Source organism: Oncorhynchus mykiss, chromosome 30, assembly GCF_013265735.2.
Source record: "Oncorhynchus mykiss isolate Arlee chromosome 30, USDA_OmykA_1.1, whole genome shotgun sequence".
In the NCBI taxonomy this organism is placed as follows: Eukaryota; Metazoa; Chordata; class Actinopteri; order Salmoniformes; family Salmonidae; genus Oncorhynchus; species Oncorhynchus mykiss.
The window spans coordinates 38,443,302-38,465,955 of NC_050570.1; the positions used below are offsets into that span (position 1 = coordinate 38,443,302).

The 22,654-nt window shown below is 43.5% G+C and overlaps 1 protein-coding gene across 1 annotated transcript in view; it reads right to left on the reverse strand.

Annotated features, from left to right (window-relative positions):
- LOC110521803 (VWFA and cache domain-containing protein 1) overlaps positions 1-21,290 on the reverse strand; it is an 80,401-nt gene extending 59,111 nt beyond the window's left edge. Inside the window, exon 1 of the mRNA XM_036968893.1 lies at positions 20,779-21,290. Coding sequence (XP_036824788.1) covers positions 20,779-21,030 — 252 coding nt within the window. The 5' untranslated portion in view covers positions 21,031-21,290. The remainder of the gene's footprint in view (positions 1-20,778) is intronic.
- Positions 21,291-22,654: the final 1,364 nt, after the last annotated feature.

Below are 22,654 nucleotides of genomic sequence, written 5' to 3' on the forward strand. Positions count from 1 at the left end.
TATATATATAGTTAAGAAGTTTTAGGTTGTAGTTATTATAGGAATTATAGGACTATTTCTCTCTATACCATTTGTATTTCATATACACCTTTGAATAATTCTTATAGGCACTATAGTATTGCCAGGCTAATCTTGGGAGTTGATAGGCTTGAAGTCATAAACAGCACTGTGCTTCAAGCATTGTGAAGAGCTGCTGGCAAACGCAGGAAAGTGCTGTTTGAATGAATGCTTACTTTGAATGCTTTTGTTAAATCATTCCCCGTTTGGCGAAGTAGGCTGTGATTCGATGATAAATGAACAGGCACCGCACTGATTATATGCTACGCAGGACAAGCTAGTTAAACTAGTAATATCATCAACCATGTGTAGTTAGCTAGTGATTATGTTAAGATTGATTGTTTTTTATAAGATAAGTTTAATGCTAGCTAGCAACTTACCTTGGCTCCTTGCTGCGCTCGCATAACAGGTGGTCAGCCTGCCACGCAGTCTCCTCGTGGATTGCAGCTGGGCATCCAAAAATGCAGATTACCGATTGTTTTGAAAAAAAAATTAAAAATCAGCCATGCCGATTAAATCGGTCGACCTCTACTTTGTTATTTAGGACTCACTCACACACTGCGAGGCCAGTTATGGAGTTCTGGACTCTGCCAATCACGAGAAGAGTTGACCCACCCTACAGGAAGAGCTCCGACTGCCTCGTCATACTTAGTCTGGAATGGCCAACACTAAACCCCAGTGACTTAGCCTGCAAGACATCACCTATACATAGAGAACCTTCCCTGGCCTTGATAGCAAAACGCTTGCTTACTGTAGCATTTCCTAGCATTTGATAGCCTAGCATAGAATTTCCTGGCCTGGCCTTGCCGCATGTCCTAGTTTGACATTAGTCTAGCACTGCACAAGACATGATTAACTCCCCACACAATTTGTGTTGGCTAGCAAGGGTGCTAAGGGGAAAGGAAAGGGACTGTGGTGAGCAAGGAAGGAAAACATCAGCCCAGTCTAGGCAAATAAAGGAAACGAGCGCACCGCTCACACATCACCAGAAGACGTTTGGTCATTCCAACGCTGACCCGTTCATGCCGCCACTAGACTGTGACTGCTGCTGGCGTCACATCCACACGCACACTGATAAATGAATTAGCGCCTTCAGAGAAGGATTATGAGCGGGCGAGCCCCTTGTGCGGCAGGAAACCACAATGCCAAAGAACACATGTAAAACACTCAGTGCGCACACAAACAGGCACGTAGAATCTCCATCCACCCCGGCCATGGTTGAGCAGAGAGGGGAGGGAAGTACTTCATCAACCAAGCGACTGCATGGAAAGACACCAGTCAACCTCACACTCATTCGCGCCAGACAGTAGGAACATTGACAGACGTTCACGGGACGTTCCTATAAGGATAAAACTAATCGCCCGTACCGTTTCCTCTGGGACAATGAGCTTCATCTCGACCGACCTAAAGCCTACAACAAAGGGAGATAGAGGAAGGAAGGACAGAGAAAGGCAGGGGAAGAGCTGGAGGCAGAGAACAGGCCTGTGCTTCAGAACTAGCACAGCAGCAATAATAACTAAACCACACAGCTCTATCTAGCACGGCTGTGAGGCATTTAGTATTGAAATAACATTTTTCAACATTTTTTACCAGGCTTCTCATTAAAAATAAACTCATGTTTGCTTTTCTCCCTTCAGAGAAAGAGAGAGAGAGAGAGAGAGAGAGAGAGAGAGAGAGAGAGAGAGAGAGAGAGAGAGAGAGAGAGAGAGAGCTGGGAGCCGAGAGAGAATCTAGAGATGTGTTGCAGCTGGGAAATTCCATGGTAAACGGAATTACACAAAAGTACGAAAATGTATGCACTCACTATTGTAAGTCACTCTGGATAAGTACACAGGCTAAATGTAGGCCGAGACTCAGATTTTTTTACTTAAAAAATGTACGCCAACAAAAAAGTGATTTCAACGCTTAGCAAACCATCCAACTTTGCATAAGGACGACTTTAAAACAATTTACACAGAACTGTGCAGGTGCACAGCAAAAAATCTCTCCGTTTATGCGACCAAGCTTCCCAAAAACGTTGTGATTTTGGCAACGAGGACCTTAATCGACATCCCCAGAGTCAGATGAACTCGGGGATACCATTGTTAATGTCTCTGCGTGAGGTTTTAAGGAAGTTGCTAACCAGCGTAACAGCTAACTAGCGTTAGCGCAGTGACTAGGGGTCTATGGGTATCTGCAAGCATGATACTGGGCCATGGCCTCAGTGGGCCTGCTCTGACTTGGGGCAAAGTCAAGGCCTTTTTACATAACAATGACAAACTATGTACACCTTCTCAAACACCTTCTCAAAAAGCAACTGTTTTGATTATGCAGGGGTTGTTGATTCTGCTCTGCGCAAGTCTAGCTATGGAAGATATTTCCCTAGTATTACATCATACACAACTGTAAAACTGGTGTTTCAATTGAAAAGCACCACTTTTGAAAGTTTGAAAAAAAATATTTTGGTTATTGGACTACAGTAAGAAGTGATTTTGCACCCGGTAACAGAATTACAGTAATGGCACTGCATAATGGGTCCCTGGTCTGTAGTATACAGAATTATTACTTTAAAGAAAAGCCACAATAGTGGACTTTGCATTTAGCCTTCAAAATAAAAGTCTGGCATAATTCTACTATTAATATTCATTTGCATCACTGTCAATGACATACTTTTATTTTGAAGGCAAACCGCAAATTCCACTATTGTGCCTAATCCTTATTGTGGCTAGCTTCACAACACATAACCCGGTCCGGTCGAGCATGAAGCTAGCTGGCCAGATGAAGCTAGCTGGCTGCTTATAAAGTTAGCTTTGGGCAACAGGGTTAAGTAGCTGGTTAGCTATTTATTTTCATGAACTGAAGTTCAATTTCGATAGGCGAACAACAACACTTAAAAGGATTCCTAAATCATTGCTAAGAATTAGTGGTGTAACGGACCGTAGCTGATCCGTACAGATCACCCCCCCACGGTTTGGCACGCATGTGAACCACGGATCAATTGTGAAGTTGAACCATCAGTGTGAAATACAGTTTTACTGCCGCCGTTACTTTTTAAAGTAATAATTCCCGAAATCTCGATGCAGAGGTGCAGTGAAAAGATAAAGAGATGCGTGCTGTGTTTTACTCGGAAGCCTGAAGGTTGGTTTGACTATTTCAAAAAGCAGTTGTGTGTACTGTTCACGTGAACGGGGCACGCTGAATCCCAACGAATCAATCCTGGATGCTCGCGTTGCAACAAGCCGAGAAGAAAAAAAGATCCGCGGAGGAGCTGAAGAACTGGAAAAGCCTCCCGCTTCATTTAAGTCTTGCGTACGGGAGCATTTTGGCTTCCCTGTCAAATATGATGACAGAAGAAGGGTGGACAACACCATTACGGTTTGCAGGCATTGTGCCACAAGAAAGCTGTATGATCATGGAAATACATTGAGCGAGGCCACACATTTAAAGCGTCATCACCCTGGTGTGTCAGTGACGGGAGCCAACTCAGCCAAGAGACAACTTCTCACCGCGGCATTTAAGCAGCCCTTTGCTGCAGAATCAGACCGGGCTAAAACCATCACCAAATCTATTGGGATGTTTATCGCTGCAGACATGAGGCAGTACTCTGTTGTGGTACACAAAGGGTTTAAAAAATGCGGTGAAAGTGCTTCAACCACGCTGCGAAATCCCCTGGCGCACCCACTTCGGAATGAAGATCGTGCCAGGTCTTTATGAACAGGAAAATATCAAAATTGTCAACAAACTATCCCAAGACATCCTCTGTGGCCCTCACCTCAGACGGGTGGACCTCCAGGGCAACGGAAGGCTACGTGACTGACTGCTCACCACATCACAGAGGAGTGGGAAATGCGAAGTCCGGTGCTACAGACACGCCCCCTCTACGAAAGTCACACAGGCACAAATCTGCCACAGGTACTGCTAGGTGCAGTAGAAGAGTGGAAGCTAGAGGCGCCAAATAGCAATATCCCAACCACCACAGATAATGCCAAGAACCAAGTAAATGCAGTGGTAGAGGCTGGACTGGGGCCACAGATACCTTGCACATGTGATCAATTTAGCATCCCAAAGGGGAATCTCAGTGAACCAGATCTTCCGGAAGGTGGTTTCCCTTTTCCACCGAAGCACAACAGCCGCTCATGTGCTTAAGACCAAACAATAAATGTTACAGCTACTGACCCACGAGCTCATACACGATGTCACAACAAGATGGAACTCCACTTATGACATGATGGAGCGCCATCTTGAGCAGCAGGCAGCTGTATACTCTGCAGGAGTACAGGAATGCCTCCATAGAGCGACTGCACGGGATCCAAAGGTTTGAGTCCCTGCCTGTACGAGTCCCTGTCTCACCTAGCCCCTGCCTGTACGAGTCCCTGTCTCACCTAGACCCTGCACTACACCGGAGGACATAGTCATCTCACCACTGAGACTGTGGCCACTGAAGAGAGAAAAAAAAGTGACTTAATAAATTGAATAAATACACTGCAGTCTAATCTTGGTCTATTGCTATTAGAATCTTCCATTTTTGAATTTGAATAATAATGGCTTTTATTAAATGTTCCTGCCACAATTATAGTTCTATGAAATATGAAAATAAATATTTAGTTAGTTTAATAGATCAAGTCATTTTTTTTCTGCAGGGTCAAGCCACCGAGCCGACAGGAGCAGACTGAGGCATCTCCTCCTCCAAAATAGTTTGGCAATGAAGGAGCTTTTCGGGGAGACCTTTGCGAGCAAGGATGCACGCAAGATGTTTGCCAACACCAAAGAGGAGGTTGCATCCTACAAGGCAGCAAGCAGCATTCCAGTGGATGGTGATCCACTGGCATGGTGAAAAAGCAATGAGTGTAAATTCCATCACATTGCCATGATGGAAAGACGCTACCTGGCAGTTCCTAGCGAGAGGTTGTTCTCCACGACAGGGGACATAGTGACTGCAAAGAGGTCTACCCTCTCCCCAGACAATGTAGACATCCTCATCTTTTTGAAAAATAATTTGAAGTTAAGCTCAGGTCTGCTTTTCCTTCTTTTTAAACTTTTTTTGTTGATGTGGACACAGGCTATTTTTTTTCCATTCGCTGTTGTCCAAAGGAAGAAGGTATCATGCCTCATATTGCACTTTAAATTTAACAATTGAGTGTTGACCATTTTATTTCAAGATTTTATTTTAACTTTGAAAAATTCTGTGCTTTAAGTGTTCTTTAAGTAATAAACGGAAGGCGAAGTCTTCCTTTTTTATCGCTGATCTGAAAAATGATGATGATCTGTGACTCAAAACCACGATCCGATCTGAACCCCGAGTTGTGTGATCCGTTGCACCAAAAAGAATAATGAAAATGACTGCCGTTCCTACTGGTCATTGCTTTCAGGCTGGTTGTATTGGTGCTAGCTAGGTAGCAAGCTAAAGCTAGCTAGCTAGCTACCGCAGATGTTGCGGTCAAACAAATGATGCTTTATTGACAACGCGGTAACGCAAAACACATTGTTCGTGGCCCGGTGTTGGTTTGCAGACTTTTCTGTACAGCTTTGACAGAGCTACTGTATCTATTTTGACACGCAAAAGACCCAAACGGCGTTCCATAGTATGTATGTCGTTAAGCTAATAGCAGTGACGCTATTACTGTGTAAATCCGGTAGGGCAACATCTGAAAAAAAGCGCACTTGGTAGTGTGTACCAGTGCTCGACCAGTCGGCGAAAGCCAACATCGCACACGACAGAGAAGGGTTGATTGTCAAGGTCAATGAATTCCATTATCTTGGCTTTAATGGATTAGGTCTGGGAGTTGTCTTGCTGAAATGTTCTTACTCTTTTAAATCACTGCTCGCCTTGTTGACTGCTCGATCCACACACGGACAATGCGGGCTAGTTTAGGAATACTGTGTTGCACGTGCAGCACAAACTTTCACGTAGAGTCATTACATCATGTACCCACGTTATATAGGTATGCACAGTAACTTTGACTTTGACAACTTTGAGTTTTTTTAACATCAACGTTAAACTAGACATCGGGCCGATACCGACGTGGGCATTTTTAGCTAATATCGTCCAATTCCGATATGTTCACCGATATATCGTGCATCCCTAGATTTTTGGTATCGTTACAAGGCAATGTTTCTTAAACTTTCTCCAAAAAAAGGTGTGACTATTAGTTGGCAGGGGTATTTACTTCACCATTACTGTGACTTCCTGGTAGATGTTTTCTAAGACCTCTTTTCAATCCGTTTGACCAGAAATCAAAGCTATTAGGTATGGACACCTTTTCAGATGGAAAATGGTATCTATGCCTTCATTTCCCCCAAAAAAGAGAGACTCTTAACTTCATTTGACATGCTTATATAAACCTCACCTTGGTGCTCATGGGTCTTTTTACATGGAAATGACCAGCTGTTGGTTTTGGCGCGAGTTGAAATGCCCAATGGAAGCACCGGGGTTCTGACAAACTCACTCACACCTAATCCTTTGTTTTAAACCCAAACAACAATGGCGTCTGGATGAAAGACTAAGACGTGCCAAATCCTGGTTTTAACCCAGCGGGTGCCAGACTCAGCTGAGATAACCAATGCAGGAGAAAAGGCAGAGGCAAATACAATACACTAACCATCGAGAGCTCACCGCACCAGACCCCATGGCCAAGGTCCTTCAACACTGGATTACCAGCTGAATGGAATGAGAACAGGAAAAACATCCGTGCAGTGTTTCACTACGTTCCAGGTAGCTAGAACACATTAGGGAACATTTACCCAAGGATAAAGCAACGCGAGGGGGAATTGGTGAATGATTTCACCACACACAAAGATGTGGGATGAGATGTGTGAACCGAAGCGAGCTGTTGTTGTGTCTACATGTGTCAAACACAGTCTACTGACAGCGAGCATACAGGGAAATCTCCCAAAATATGCAGTGTTCTCTCAGCTATTCAGCCACAATCATTATTGTGGGTACACTGTCATTGTGGATTTGTGTGAGAGAAAGTTGAGACAGATATTTTGGTTTTTCCATTGAGACCCCCACACACACCAGTGTTTTACCTTATTGTAAGCTCTGGGGTCATTGTATACATCAGGAGTGTGACGCTAAAGACAGGTGGCAAGCAGAATCAACAACCTCCGCATCATTCAAGAAGGTATTAACGTTCACAGTTACACTATAGCCACCGGGCGTCCGGCACGTCCCGTAACGCACTCGCGTTGCGTCCAATGGCAGTGTCCATGCTCAAGAATCACAGAGGTTCAATTCTCGATGGATGACGTGCACATTCCATCTTTGTTGTACATGGCGTCGACTATACACCACTGGTTGTTTTATCATTTATGAAATCAAGAAGCTACTACTAGCAAACTAGCTATATCGACTAGCCAAGTTCGCAATGTAAACAAAAGCAACTTGTGAAATCAGAGTATAATTTAATACAACCACTAGCAACAATTGAATGAGTACCCGCAAAGAAAAACTGGACCAAAGTTATTGTACTTACGCATTATTGATGAATAAGCTACAGTACAAGTAGGCTAAATAGAATAAAAGATGCTGTTCCACTCTCAAAAACACGCCTCCTGTAAAACAGCACATTGCGGCGCAATACAGTGGAGCTGAAGCGTTAGCCGTTATGTAAATGCACGCTGAAAAGTGCCTTGGCTCCAAGTTAGAGCAGGACCGCTGGACCCATGGCCCGGGCAGACAAAAGTCTGAGCCATTTGGGTAAAACAATGGGGTACATTTCTCAATGCAAATGCGCCGAAAGAGAACGCCCCAAGGACATCCGACACGTTTCTTGAATGCAAATCATGAAAGGGTTTCACACTGTGAGCAATAGAAAGAGGGGTCGAGACACAGGTGGGAGGAGAGACAGCAAGCCTGTGCTTCCATTCTGATGAGGCAGGAAACGTAAATGACAGCTAGCCTCTCATGTTGGAATACTCCATATGGCTTTTCCCCCTCACACTGCAAGGAACCAAAACACTAGGATAGAGGCCTCATTAAAAACACAAGAGACACATGCATGCACACTTTACAGCCCACCTGCATTTCCACAGTGTTCGGCATCTTTCTCCAAGCCTCCTTTACACACAGCATCTCCTTTCAGCAGTCGCCAGGGACCAGGAACTCACACAAGCTGTCCCCAAGGCTCTGCTAGAGGCGCGTTGGCACAGGACCAGCCAGCCAACCCGCCTTGGCACAGACAAAACACCTCAATTACCTCGACTAACCGGTACCCCCTGTATATAGCCTCGCTGTTGTTATTTTACTACTGCTCTTTAATTATTTGTTACTTTTATTTCTTTAGAGATATACAGTGGGGAGAACAAATATTTGATACACTGCCGATTTTGCAGGTTTTCCTACTTACAAAGCATGTAGAGGTCTGTAATGTTTTATCATAGGTACACTTCAACTGTGAAGTTTAGACGGAATCTAAAACAAAAATCCAGAAAATCACATTGTATGATTTTTAAGTAATTAATTTGCATTTTATTGCATGACATAATAAGTAAGAATTCTGCCAGTTTACCACAGCCTGGTGCTTAAAGACATCTTTTATTATTATTTATTTTTTTAAACAATATCCCAAGTATAAATACAGTAAGGTACACACATTAAAAGGGTAAAAACAAACAGGGCATTCAAGGAGATCGTCTGATCGGGAATTTGTGATGGTATCACCATCCCCCCTTGCTTGAGGGACAAAATAGGAAATGCCCCCCACCCCCACCCATGTGTTTTGAGGATACCTGGACCACCTACTGAGATGTGCCTTTTGTTAAGTAAATCAGGTGATAAATGTGCTGAAAAGGAGACTGGTGGGGTTGGGGGGACTATAAATCATAGGGCTGGGCGGTATGACCACACTTTCACCAAGACAGGCATATCTACGCCAAATCTCTTTTCTGCATCTAAATAAATCACACCTCTTACTCGTTGGGTCATAAACTTACACACACACACACACACACACACAGAGAGAAAGTCTCAACCCAGCAGATCGTAATGGGACACAAAGCGGCCAGCCCATACGTATTCTTCTGACAGCCATGTAATGTTGACATAGTAGCAGGAGGAAATGTACAGCCTGACGTTGAGCAGCGGGCCCGTTTGGTGCTGCTAATGCCCCTTTTGCCATACCCAACCAGCCAGTGAGTCAGTCCAGATAACATGACCCAGTCCTCGGCAGACAGAGCTCCGAGCTTAGAGACACTGATAGCCAAACACAGCTGCTGCTGCGTGTGTGTGTCTCTCTCTCTCACACCTGGTCTCCCCTCTCACTCAGAGCACCCAACACTACTCTATTACCCTTTTCAGAAAGAAGATGTGGTATATTACCTGTAAATAAATAAATCAATAAAATGGCCATGTTTATATGACCCCCTTTTAAACAGCTGGTTATTTACCACTTTCTTGTATGTGTACCCCCATCTATACATATCAGTGGGTAATTGGCACATTGGGAGGGGTGGCAGGTGTTAAACCAGTGGGACTGTTTTGCATTTTAAATTAGGAAGGTGCTAAACAATTGAAGTGTTCATTAATTTACTGTATAGAAGCGAGAACCATTCAGAACCCGATTCCTGTATTTTGGATACAGGGTGTGAAAATGCAGGAATCCTGAAGTATTTTAGAACCCTACCCCTTTATAACAAATAGCAGGTAAAAAGTTGCAGGCATGGTAAATTAGTGGAAACTTTGTCTGTGTATGAAAATGGTCTCTGACTCAGTGAGCTATTTCCCCCCCCCCCCCCCCCCCTCTCTCCTTTCTAAAAAAATAAAATAAAGACCACCACTCCTTTTATCCTTTCATCTGCCAAACAACATTGTGTTACAGCGAGACAAGTGGTCAGAGTTCAGCCAGGGTCACTTCCTATTTAAAGATACTCTTTGAAGAGGGTAGGGTTTCAGATGTTTTCAGAAGACGGGCAGGGACTCCACTGTCCTAGCTTCAGGGGGAAGCTGCTTCCACCATTGGGGTGCCAGGACAGAGAAGAGCTTGGACTGGGATGAGCGGGAGCTGCCCTCCTGTAGGGGTGGCAGGGCCAAGAGACCAGAGGTGGCAGAACAGCGTACTCTGGTTGGGGTGTAGGGTTTGAGCGTAGCCTGAAGCTAGAGAGAGGCAGTTCCTCTTGATGCTCCGTAAGAAAGTACCATGGTCTCACAGTGGACGTGAGCTTCGACTGGAAGGAAGCTAGTGGAGTGTGCGGAGGAGCAGGGTGACGTGGGAGAATTTGGAAAGGATGAACACCAGGCGGGCTGCAGCGTTCTGGATAAGTTGCAGGGGTTTGATGGCACAAGCTGGGAGCCCAGCCAACAGCGAGTTGCGGTAGTCCAGGCGGGAGATGACAAGTCCAAACATCTCCTTTACTTCCCGTTTGCTGCTCATCAGCAGGGCCTGAACACCATCCAAGTCACTTCCACTATAAACACCGTGGGCCCGAGGACATTGAAAAAAAAAAAACAGTCAAAAATCAGTTATGCCAAGATGGCAAGAACCAGTGTCTGGAATGCGTTTCATAGGACACTCGTTCTGCAACACCTTGCTACTCGCTAGCATTATCAACTAACACACAAAACGCAGCATGTCGTGTTCATCCCATGTTTCATGAGCTGAAATTAAAGATCCCAGAAATGTTCTATACGCATCTCTTTACGTCCCCGTTAGTGAGCCTCTCTCACTTGCCAAGATAATCCATCCACCTGAGAGAATGACATATCAAGGGAGCGAAATAAACACAACGATCATTACACAGGTGCAGCTTGTGCTGGCTACTAAAATGTGCCGTTTTGTCACAACACACCGTCAAGTTGATGTGAGTGAGCAAGTGGCACGCTGACTGCAGGAATGCTCACCAGAGCTGTTGCCAGAGAATTTTATGTTCATTTCTCTACCATAAGCTGCCACCATTGTTTTAGAGAATTTGGCAGCAAGTCCAACCGGGCCTCACAACCGCCAAGTGTAACCACGACAGCCCAGGACCTCCACATCCGGCATCGTCACCTTTGAGAGTCAGACCAGCCACCCGGAAAGCTGATGAAACTGTGGGTTTTGCACAACCGACGAATTCCTACACAAACTGTCAGAAACCGTCTGAGGGAAGCTCAACTGCGTGCTCGTCGTCCTCACCAGGATCTTGACCCGACTACAGTTTGGCGTCGTGACCGACTTCAGTGGCCAAATGCTTACTTTCGTTGACCACTTAAGTGTGCTCTTCACAGATTAATCCCGGTTTCAACTCTACCGGGCAGATGGTAGACAACGTGTGGCGTCGTGTGGGCGAGCAGGTTGCTGATGTCAACGTTGTAAACAGAGTGCCCCATGGTGGCGTGGGGTTATGGTATGGGCAGGCATAAGCTACAGACAACGAACACAATTGCATTTTATCAATGGCAATTTGAATGCACAGAGATACCGTGATGAGATCCTGAGGCCAAATGTCATGCCATTCATCCGGCGCCACCATCTCATGTTTCAGCATGAAAATGCACGGCCCCATGTCGCAAGGATCTGTACACAATTCCTGGAAGCTGAAAAGGTCCCACTTCTTCCATGGCCTGCATACTCACCGGAGATATCACCCATTGAGCATGTTTGGGAAGTAGCGGGACAACATTCCACAGGCCACAATCAACAGCCTGATCAACTCAATGCGAAGGAGATGTGCCGCGCACTGCATAAGGAAAATGGTGGTCAGACCAGATACTGACTGGTTTTCTGACCCACACTCCTCATTTTTTTTTTCATGTATGTGCCCAACATAAGCATATCTGTATTCTGAGTCATGTGAAATCCATAGATTAAGGCCCTAATTCATTTATTTCAATTGACTTATTTCCTTATATGAACTGTAACTCAGTAAAACAGTTGAAATTGTTGCGTTTATATTTTCTGGGTCAGTGTATCTAGCTACCGTAACCAACACCAGGCACAGTCTCACGTTTGACAGCCCGGAGAACGTCTGATGTCATACATATCCCGCCCATCTGATTGTTGAACAACTTTACGGAAGCCTATTTTCACTGGAGTAGCTATTTTCCGATCAATGTGTGCATTGCACATCAAGGTTACTACCAAAGATGCACTGTGTTGTCTGGGGAATTCATTTCTGCATGGTACGCCGGAGTTTCTGCTCATTTACCATTCAATTGGTCTTCCTAAGGAGAGGACTCAGCCACGCAAAGCGAACTCGCCCAGTCATTTCCCAGAAAACACAGTGCCACCAAGTGTTAATAAGCAAAAGGGGACATGAATTGTTGACATAATTGTAATTCAAACCCTCAAGTCATGACAGACACTTACCAAATTACGTTTTGGACGAGACTGACATTAATACAAAAATTATCCCATTTACACTTTGTAGTCCATTTTGACTCAAGAAGTAACATTTCTGACTCATTATCAATGCCACACAGGCCATTTAAAAGCAGATAAGTTGGTTCTATGGGGCAGTTTAAATCTAAGACAACCTTTTTTCTGCCTGCCAACGTGACATTCTTGCGGTGCAGCTCCAAACTTACCATTAATATCAGCTAATGGTAATAGCTGATAGCAGCTAATAGCAGTCTGACTGAGCGATGGTAGGCACCAACAGGCTTGTAAGCATTCATTCAAACAGCACTTTTGTATGTTTTGCCAGCAGATCGTCGCTGTGCTTCAAGCATTGCGCTGTTTATGACTTCAAGCCTATCAACTCCCAAGATTAGGCTGGTTGGTGTAACTGATGTGAAATGGCTAGCTAGTTAGAGGGGTGCGCGCTAATAGCATTTCAAACGTCACTCGCTCTGAGACTTGGAGTAGTTGTTCCCCATGCTCTGCATGGGTAACGCTGATTCGAGGGTGGCTGTTGTCGATGTGTTCCTGGTTCGAGCCCAGGTAGGGGCGAGGAGAGAGATGAAAGCTATACTGTTACACTGGCAATACTAAAGTGCCTATAAGTACATCCAATAGTCAATTGTATATGAAATACAAATCGTATAGAGAGAAATAGTCCTATTATAACTACAACCTAAAACTTCTTACCTGGGAATATTGAAGGGAATATTGAAGGAACCACCAGCTTTCATATGTTCTCATGTTCTGAGCAAGGAACTTAAACATCAGCTTTTTTACATGGCACATATTGCACTTTTACTTTCTTCTCCAACACTTTGTTTTTGCATTATGTAAACCAAATTGAACATGTTTCATTATTTATTTGAGGCTAAATTGATTTTATTGATGTATTATATTAAGTTAAAATAAGTGTTAATTCAGTATTGTTGTAATTGTTATTATTACAAATATATTTTTAAAAATCGGCCGATTAATTGGTATCAGCTTTTTTTGGTCCTCCAATAATCGGTATCGGTTGAACACTTGAATAACGCAACGAAACCATATTACATTCTTGAATAATGCAACAATTCACAAGCATGTTCAGATAATTAAAGTGTTTATTTTCTCATTCATACAGGCATTAGCCTAGCTAAACGTAGCTTGCAAGACAATAACACTAGCTAGCCATGCTAGCTAATAATGTTACCATATCAAACCAACATTTATTTAGAAAACGACTAACTAAGATTTCACCTTTCTTACAACTGTTAAATACATACTTCTATGTTTAGTGTTAGAGAAAATGTGCATATTTTCTAAAGGTCTCTCTTGAGCAAAACATCTGCCTCCATCGCTGTGAACTTCTCACAAAGCTCTAGCTCGGCTTCCTGAAATCGTTAGGAACTCGCCTTTGATCTCATATCAATCTATGACAAACAAAAAATGTTTTCCCGTTAAAAAAATTGATGATTATTTTTAATTAATGGCTATAAAAATGGATCTCTGGATGTGTTAGGGATGAAATCGCGGCTCTCCGGCTGCGTTACGATGTAAGGACTGCAGGCATGTGCTTTGTCAGTGGCTGTGGGGTAGGGTTCAGCCAGGAGTTAATGCACAGTCGGAAGACCGAATAAAATGCTAGGAGGGACATCCCAGCTTCAAGTGGTTTTACATTTCACATCCTACGTCACCAAAGAAAATGTTGAACCGGTACCAGAACCACACAGGTCCCCTCAACAGGGACTTGACATCTATTAAGATATGTCAACAATTTTAGAACGTAACAGCTTGTCACTGGAATTTCAGGTAAAACTCAATAAAACAAGTTTAAAATATTGTGAAACGGTCTATGCATTACAGCTGTTTGAAAATAATTGCTCCGTTAGTATTTTGTGCTTCATGAACGTTGAGCTATCGGGCTAACTGTCGGGCAAGTGGCATGCGACCTCCGGAGGTAGCGTTTGAGGCGTCGAAAATAGGCAAGTTCACATTACATCTCTCGATATTCTCCTTCAATTCGGGAGAACAGAGCCAAAGCTAGCGACTGACAACCAAACTTGGTCCCGTAACAGTAGGGGCTCCAACTCTCCCCTCATTGGGAATGCAAAGCCTCCTGAAGAAGGGTGAGAAAAGAACAGAAGAGGGGGAGGGGGGGGGGATTCTCAAGAGCTAACAAACGTACAGGGGGTGCAGGAGGAGGGAGGAGGGAGGGTAGCCATTGATCTCCCTACTTCCCTCAACAGTGTGGCTGCTCCTCCCCATCCCCCATCCCCCGTTCCTTATTCTTTACCCCTTTCTTTTCTTTTGGGGGGGGGGGTTCAGTTCATTTTAGCCGAGCCCATTGTGGCGAGTGAAGGGGTGGTATGGAGAGGTCTCTGCCCCTGCTATACTGGGTCATGCGTGCTGGATCTACACACAGGGATCCCCCACCCCGAGACACACACACACAAAGACAGGCTACCATAAAGCTCCTTTTCTGAGAGCAAGAGAGAGAGAGAGAGATTGAGAGGAGAGTGTTAGGCTAACTGGATTGTGCCATTTCTTGCTACTGGCCACCTTAATACATTTCAGTTTCTGGGCCTAACTAACTGATCACCTGACGCTCGAAGGGAACATAGCTTTGATGGAACTGATTTTTTTTAAAATAAGGAAATTCAGGAATGTGAGGAGGCCAAAGCGGGTTTTCTATGAGTAAAGAAAAACAGAAATATAGCACAATGTTTTGGTCCATTTAAGTGAGGCAGTTGCAGAGGAACATTCCCTCCTGATTCTTAACTCCAGCATGGCACCCCAGGGGAAGGTTTGTACGAGATACCAGGAAGGTGGGAGAGAGAGGGGGAGGGGGAGGGGGGATAAGAGCAAAAACAGAAGAGGTAGTAGCGAGCTAACTTTTAAAACATTGAAAGACGATTTGGTCTGAAAGCACAAAAAATATATACTTTTACAAAAAAAAGGTATGCGGGAATCCCATCAGATAAATGATCTAGTCTACCACGCTGTAGCGTACCAACTGATTTAAACCCAGCAGCTGGCCCGGACCAGTCAACTCAGGCGGGAAAGAAAGGAGATCAACTCTGTGGTCATACTGTAACTCACTCCTTTTGTCCAGACCAGATGACAGAATGTCCCAAAATGGCACCCTATTCCCTTTATAGTGCACTACTTTTTGAAAAGGGCCCACAGGGGCCTATATAGTGTGACATTTGGAAAACAGACGTATTCTGGAGACTGGACCGTCAATCCTTCATCTCGAACAATGCTGTTCACCATTTTATTCATTCCTGGCCTTGGTGAGTAGAGATGGGGGGGGGGGGGGGGGGGGGGTTAAAAGGGGCTGAAACAAGGGGATTGAGTATCTCACTGCCTGGAGCAAGGCTGAAACACAAGCAACTCACATGTATTGAAAATGTTGCCATGGCTAGTCTCCTGCAATATTGGAAGTGAAGGAGCATACTGCTTCAGAACTGAGCTATTTCAAACGTTTCTTCTTGACAACCAAACATTTTTACAACCACATTAAAATTGCTCCAATAAGTAAACAAGACCGGTCCCTGGTCCCAAAACCTTGCCTATGAACAAATGCAATGTGGAATCGTAAACAACTGCTTAAACGTTAAAAAAAATATTTCAAAAATGGAATATGAAGGAAGACTTCTGTACAATGACAGAGAGCCCATAAACCGAAAAGGAAGATCACCCAGTAACAACGTTCTAGATCTTTTGAACAAACAGAACACAGCTTTTAAGAGGCGAGGTCAGTGGGAGTTCAGGCACTGGAACAAAGGAGTAGCAGCTCACCCTGTCAGAGAAACATGTGCAAGGGAGTAAAGTAGCCGGGGGGGGGGCAACAGCCGGAGGCCCCACCACAGAGACCCAGCCACTCTACCCCAGCACGGTTACGAGTGATGGATGTGAAAGCCAGGGTCGGTAACCGCCACATCTACTGATGTAGATGAAGCCATCTTTCTGAGTGTACTTGTAGCCTAGCACTGGGTTGTAGCCTAGCACTGGGTTGTGTGCCTCCGAAAGAGTCAATAGCAACCTAAGCTATTACAAGAGGAGCATAGCCAGCTTTGAAGCTGCTCTGCAGAGAAACATCAGGAATTATGAATATTTCGGTGCCTTTTATTGTTTGTCTTTTGGGAGAGAGGAAGAGAGTGAGGAGAGATAGGATGTGTCTAATAATGCATTCCCTACGGTCTGCTTAGGTCGCTAGGCCTAACTGGAACTAAAGCCTATACTGTAGGCCTGGGTCTGTGTTTTTTATTGATAAAATTGTTTAACCTTATTTAACTAGGCAAGTCAGTTAAGAACAAATTCGTATTTACAATGATGGCCTAGGAACAGTGGGTTAACTGCCTTGTTCAGGGGCAGAACGACAGATTTTATAACCTTGTCAGCTCTGTGATTCGATCTTGCAACCTTTCGGTTAATAGTCCAATGCTCTAACCACTAGGCTACCTGCCGGTGTGTCTCGACAGCTGAGAGAGAATACACCCACTAGCGCAGTGGCCACCAACCTTTACTGGGTCAACATCACCTAGCAAGCAGAGATGTTCTGCTCAGAATATGTATTTATTCTTAAACATGACTTTTTTTTTTTTTTTTTACATTAACCTATTAAAAACTTTTCTGTAGGAATGAGGTTTGGGCACTAGGCCTAATACATTACCACAGCATACCGGCTATATGCTTGGCCCGCCAATATTGTTCTAAGACCATATCATATTTCAAAACTTGAGCTTTGATAACAAAATAGATCAGTTCGTGTAGCACTTGGGAGGCACAGCTGAACACAAATGTAAATAATTTGCTTTTTTATTTTACTGGATCAAATCATGTCTGTGATCTTCGGGCCGGAGTTCTAGAAATATACCTGAGTTCCCAGTTGCTTTGAACACAGCATTAGTCTGAGCGGGGGGAGGCAGAGAGCAGCAGAGGGTCTAGCTCTCACGGTCCCTGCTCTCTCCTTTCCTCCTGTGAGACTGACCAGAGAGGGGACATTGTCCTCCACCTGATGCCGAAACTCAATTCACACTGCATCCCCCTCAGGCACAAATTCATGTTGTTCCTATGACGAGAGAAGTTAAATATTCCTTCATATTAAAATAGACACGATGAGCTGCTAATATTAAAATGCAGGCCTATCGATACACTTGGCTACTCATTCATTCCAGCTGCAGCGCGAGTGGAAGTAGGGAGAAGTGTGTTTTATGTTTAGGAAAAGTGTTGAATAAAAACCGTGTTGACAGTGCTGAATAAAATCTTCAACATGAACTCACTCAAAGACAGCATCACATTGCCGTATTCTTTGACAGACTCTCTGGTCATCGTTTAAAAAAAAGTTATGATATGTCAAGTAGGCTAGTATCAAACTTAGCTGGAGCCGGGGTAGTGGAAGCTGTAGGCATGGTGATTTGAGCTCTCCGTTTGAGCCACAGCCAGGTAGCAGGAGTTTGCAAATGACATGGTTCAAAATGGGAACACTTTGCCTATCCAGCGCGCGGGGTTTCTGAATCAAGTGCACCTACAGCCAACGGCGCAACAAAAAAAAGTTTTTAAAAAAAAGGGAGCACAAGCTTTTCTACAGAAATGTTTGGCGACTGACGAGGAATGCCTTGAAGATCGACCAGTCGATCGCCCGGTTGGTGATCACTGCACTAGTGTAGAAAAATATCAACCACAACATCTGTTTGTTTAACTTTAGATTTTAAAACCAGCTAAAAATTGGGTCAACATTTATTCATTCAAAATTATAACCATTTCTACCACTGAATGCCCTAAAAACGCTTGCAGAGGTAGGGCTACTCACTCATCACCAAAGCTCCTCTCCACAGAAGCACTTGATTATCTACGCATTAAGTTACAAACACGATTGAGAACATAGGGTTGTCTGTGCTACCAGGGTAGGGTTGTCTGTGCTCCCCTTGATAATTGAATAACTCACTGACAGATTGCATCAATTTGACCCATTGACTCAAAAGACCATGACAGGGCAGTGGCACACATCAAATTACAAACAAGACCAGGGTTTGGGGATGGGGTTTGGTTGGTGTTGCATTACATCCACAGATTTGGAGGTTAAGAGGACAAAGTGAGGTTGTTGGTCCATTTAAAGAGCAGCAAAAATGGACTGGCCTAAACCTCTGTTAGAAACCACACCATGAGCACAGGAATTTTGTCAGGTTTATCAGATTATATTGTGAATCTTGTCTTTTTTTCCCCTGTGATATTCCCCCTGGCTTCGCCATGGCTGGAGCACCTCATCCTGGCCACAGCATATGGAAAATCCCAGGTAGCATTGCTCGAGACCGTTCTACACACCTGGAGCAACAGGCCCGGGCCAGACCGTGTCTGACTAAGCAGCAACACACAGGTGTCAGGGCAGAGAGCTACCATCCCATAGCCACATCTCGGGATTTATTTACATGGGCAGATTACTGTTTTGACTGGATTCACATCACCTAGCTGTGTGGTCAAAGAGGTCTGACCAAACACAGATTTATATCAAAGCAACAGCTGAATTAAATGAGAAATGAGCTAAAATGCCAAGTTAAGATTTTTTACAGCTTGTAAAATAATATGAGTCAACATAGAATGTTGCATTTTTTTTTAAATATATATTTTTTTTAAGGGAAACGATAAAAATACATTTTTGGCATGAAATGTTTCTGTGGGATAAATCAGAAACAAACAGACCTCAGCCTCAAAGCAGAAGACAGAATATGAGCTTTCATTCAGTCCACTCATTAGAATTACACCACAGCAAAGGCAGGAGTATTTAAAGACATCAAACGTAAAATCAAATGGATAATGTGATATTGTGAAGCCAATATGAAAGAGAGAGAGAGATAGAGAGAGAGAGAGAGAGAGAGAAAAAAAGAGAGAGAGAGAGAAAGAGAGAGAAAGAGAGAAAAAGAGAGAAAAAGAGAGAAAAAGAGAGAAAAAGAGAGAAAAAGAGAGAAAAAGAGAGAGAGAAAAAGAGAGAGAGAAAAAGAGAGAGAAAAAGAGAGAGAAAAAGAGAGAGAGAGAAAGAGAGAAACAGAGTGAACAAAACAAAAACAGATAGAATGAGAGAGAGAAATCGTGACAAAGGAGGCTCCGGGGATCAGAGCAGGCCTGAAAGCTGGGTCTCAGTGGTAGGATGAAGAGCAGTGGGGAGATGAAACACAATTTGGGCCGGGCCCCCTACTGACCAGAACTATGGGGCCTGCCTCTGAAGTAACCCCCTGCATCACCACCGTCACCACATGTCTCACAGCCACCACTGTAGTATAGTCGGTTAGCCATTTGTTGATCAAGAGACACTACCTTCAAAATGAACAATACAAAACAGTGTTTCCCATTACAGAAGTAGTCTGGGTTATATTTCAAATAACACAGATTCATTTTCTGGGATATTTAGAAAGGTTTATAAAAAAATTAAGTATCAATCTGTAATGGCATGCTATTGTGTATAATACACTTTGTATTTACACAATAACTACACAGTCCACAAAATGTGGAAGCAAAATTAAGGTAGCCTAGTAATTTCAATCCCATCTATAATTCAAATGTACAACTATCAAATAAACAACCCATCGAATTACTGGTGTTCTCATCATAGCCTACCATCAGGCAAAGAGAAAATAAGTATAGGCCGAACAATTCGTTTAAAAAAAAGAAAAATCCGGCTAAAATATATTGTTTTTTATTCAAATTAACGGCATATCGAATGGATTCATATGTAGCAGTGTCATACTATTCATTAGAATAGGAGCCGTGGTGACAGGAGGGGGAAATGTGAAACCAGTGTTTGAAGTTCAAAGAAACCCTCTTCCTCCCCTCTCCATTCACACACCAATTTGAGTGTTTTATGTTATAGGCCGCCAAAAACATGTCACGTCAATAACAAGGTTCAGAGAAGATAATGCGGCTAACCAACATTGAAATCCTGCCAGCAAACCACGTTATCAGAAGAATCGATCCTCTGACCCCTTCAATTAATCCTTCCTGTAAGCGATAAAGGTCCAGATAATGTGTCCCAAAACCAACTACTTCGAGGCGCTGTTCCTGTTGTTACACAGCAACACTGTCAATATCCTTCAAAGAGAAAAGCCTTTCTGAATGGTTGCTACTGAGCCATTCAAAAGGCAAATATACCGCCAGCTAAGAAAGAACGCGGCTGTAATAGATATAGTTTTGACCGTACATGAATTACATTTCTGACAACAAAGTTACAATAGTGTAGCCCTGCAACAACGTAGCAACTAAAGATAATGCAAAAAAATAATTCGCCGATTGTAGATTGCAAATGAACCGATTCATGATACAATGCGCAATGAGGACCACATACTTTTTTTTATATACAAATATATATAGATATATTTGTATGTTGTCGAATGATATTTTTTTTTTTTTATGTCGAATGTTGACATTAATCGAAACAGAAAATTGGGGTTACCTGCATGGTGAAGACTCCAAGCTCCTGCGAGGACAGTTTTTTCATTTGTACGGCTAAAACTTGTGCCTCCTCCAAGATCGAAAACTCCGTTTCAGCGCCACAAAATCCACAACATAGAAGCGACAATACTGCCACAGAGCTCCAAAAAACAGCCATGAAGTTACACCAGTGGAGTCTCGAGTTCTTATTCCAAACCGTGGATGGAATTCGTGTTAAAATCACGGATCCTTCTCCCCTTACTCGCCTCGCCATATGATGGCTGGTGTAGTAGTCGAATAGGAAACTGGAAATTCGTGAGGAAAAACTTCAAGGGAACTATTTCACAACTTCGTAGCTATATACCTGCCCTTAATTTCAAGACGAAATTCCTCGACTTTAAACGACGACATCAATTCATATTTTGGAAATCCACGAAGGTAGGAGAATACAATCCCTAAAAGCGCTGATAGATTTCTGTCCATAGATCCTACTCACTCCGCACCAACTCCAGTAAAGCGTAAGCCCCAGAATCACAATGGGGGTGAAAGTAGGAGTACGGGAGCAAAACAACGGCATGGCGCTTGAGTTGGGAATGGATTGGGATTATATTTGGAGAAGGATCTCCCAAAAACAATATGCTGGACATATGATCTACCAATAGCTGCTGTACATCTGTAGAATCAACTTAATATGTTATTATTAAACAACAAACCACAGTATAGACAAACACTGTGGAATATCGTTTTAATTTAAATGTTCATCAAGCAAATATAAATTACATAGGGCTAAAGCACTTTTTTTTTACGTGCTTTAGGTTGACTGCTATGTTACTGCAGTAATGGTGGATAGTGTAGTCTTTTGACGGCAGAAAAATAAGAATCTCTAAAGTCGTCCCAGGTGAGGGAGGACCAACTGGCTGCGCAGGAGCCTTACCTAGTCGGTCTGGAACTCACCAAAAGGCTCCATTTCTCATTTGTGAAATTGAAACTAGCCAGTAAAACCAGGACCGGAGTCTCCCATAGAACATACTGTCTTCAGTGTTCATAATGTAATTCACAGAACAGACACACCGGGTTCTAGGCTACTCCAAATACTATACTGTATGTCATTTAAATGATCTCTGTGTTTTATTCTATGCATGTAACTGAGATCTGATAATAAGATGTGACTGTGTTTGGAAGAATATGAGTTTCTAATGACTGTAAAGTCCTGCTCAGAGTTATATACATTTCATGTGATTCTTTAGAAGGGCTACCACATACCTACTTCCATCCAGTTGTTGACCTCCAATCAGCAACCGCCTTTAAAAAGGGCCTTGCTCTGTTCCAAGCCCTGATTGGAGAATAGTACACATGAGCGTAAAGTCATGTTCCCCTGCTTAGACGTTGCTGACACATGCCAAATCGTACAATACCTGGATAGGTATTTTGCGTATCAGCTAACCTCATCCTATGTTATATCAATTTGGTGCCCGACTGGCGACTGCACAGTCATGACGTGTCACGCAACCATTGGTTGATGCATGCAACGTCTGAGCTGGGGAACGCAACTTAACTATGACCCAGCTGAGGTCTTTTGGGGCATTCATGTGCTCATGGAAAGTAAGAAACTGAGAAATGGGAAATCCTAAGATCGAATTGTGTTCAAGTGCTTTTGAAGTCGGCCAGTTCTTCAATTCCAGTCCCATATTGCTAATGTGGGACTGGAATGTGATGTTTATATGTGTATAGGACTTGTATTGTGACATGAAACCATACCTGTATTCTAATTGGCTCCTGTATTAGAGCGAGGGCTTCTTGGTAGAAGATCAGTCAGATCCGCCATGATGTAGTGTGTGGAGGTGTCGCCATTGCCTCTCCCCTTATTTTTTTATTTTATATCCCCTTATGAGTTATGC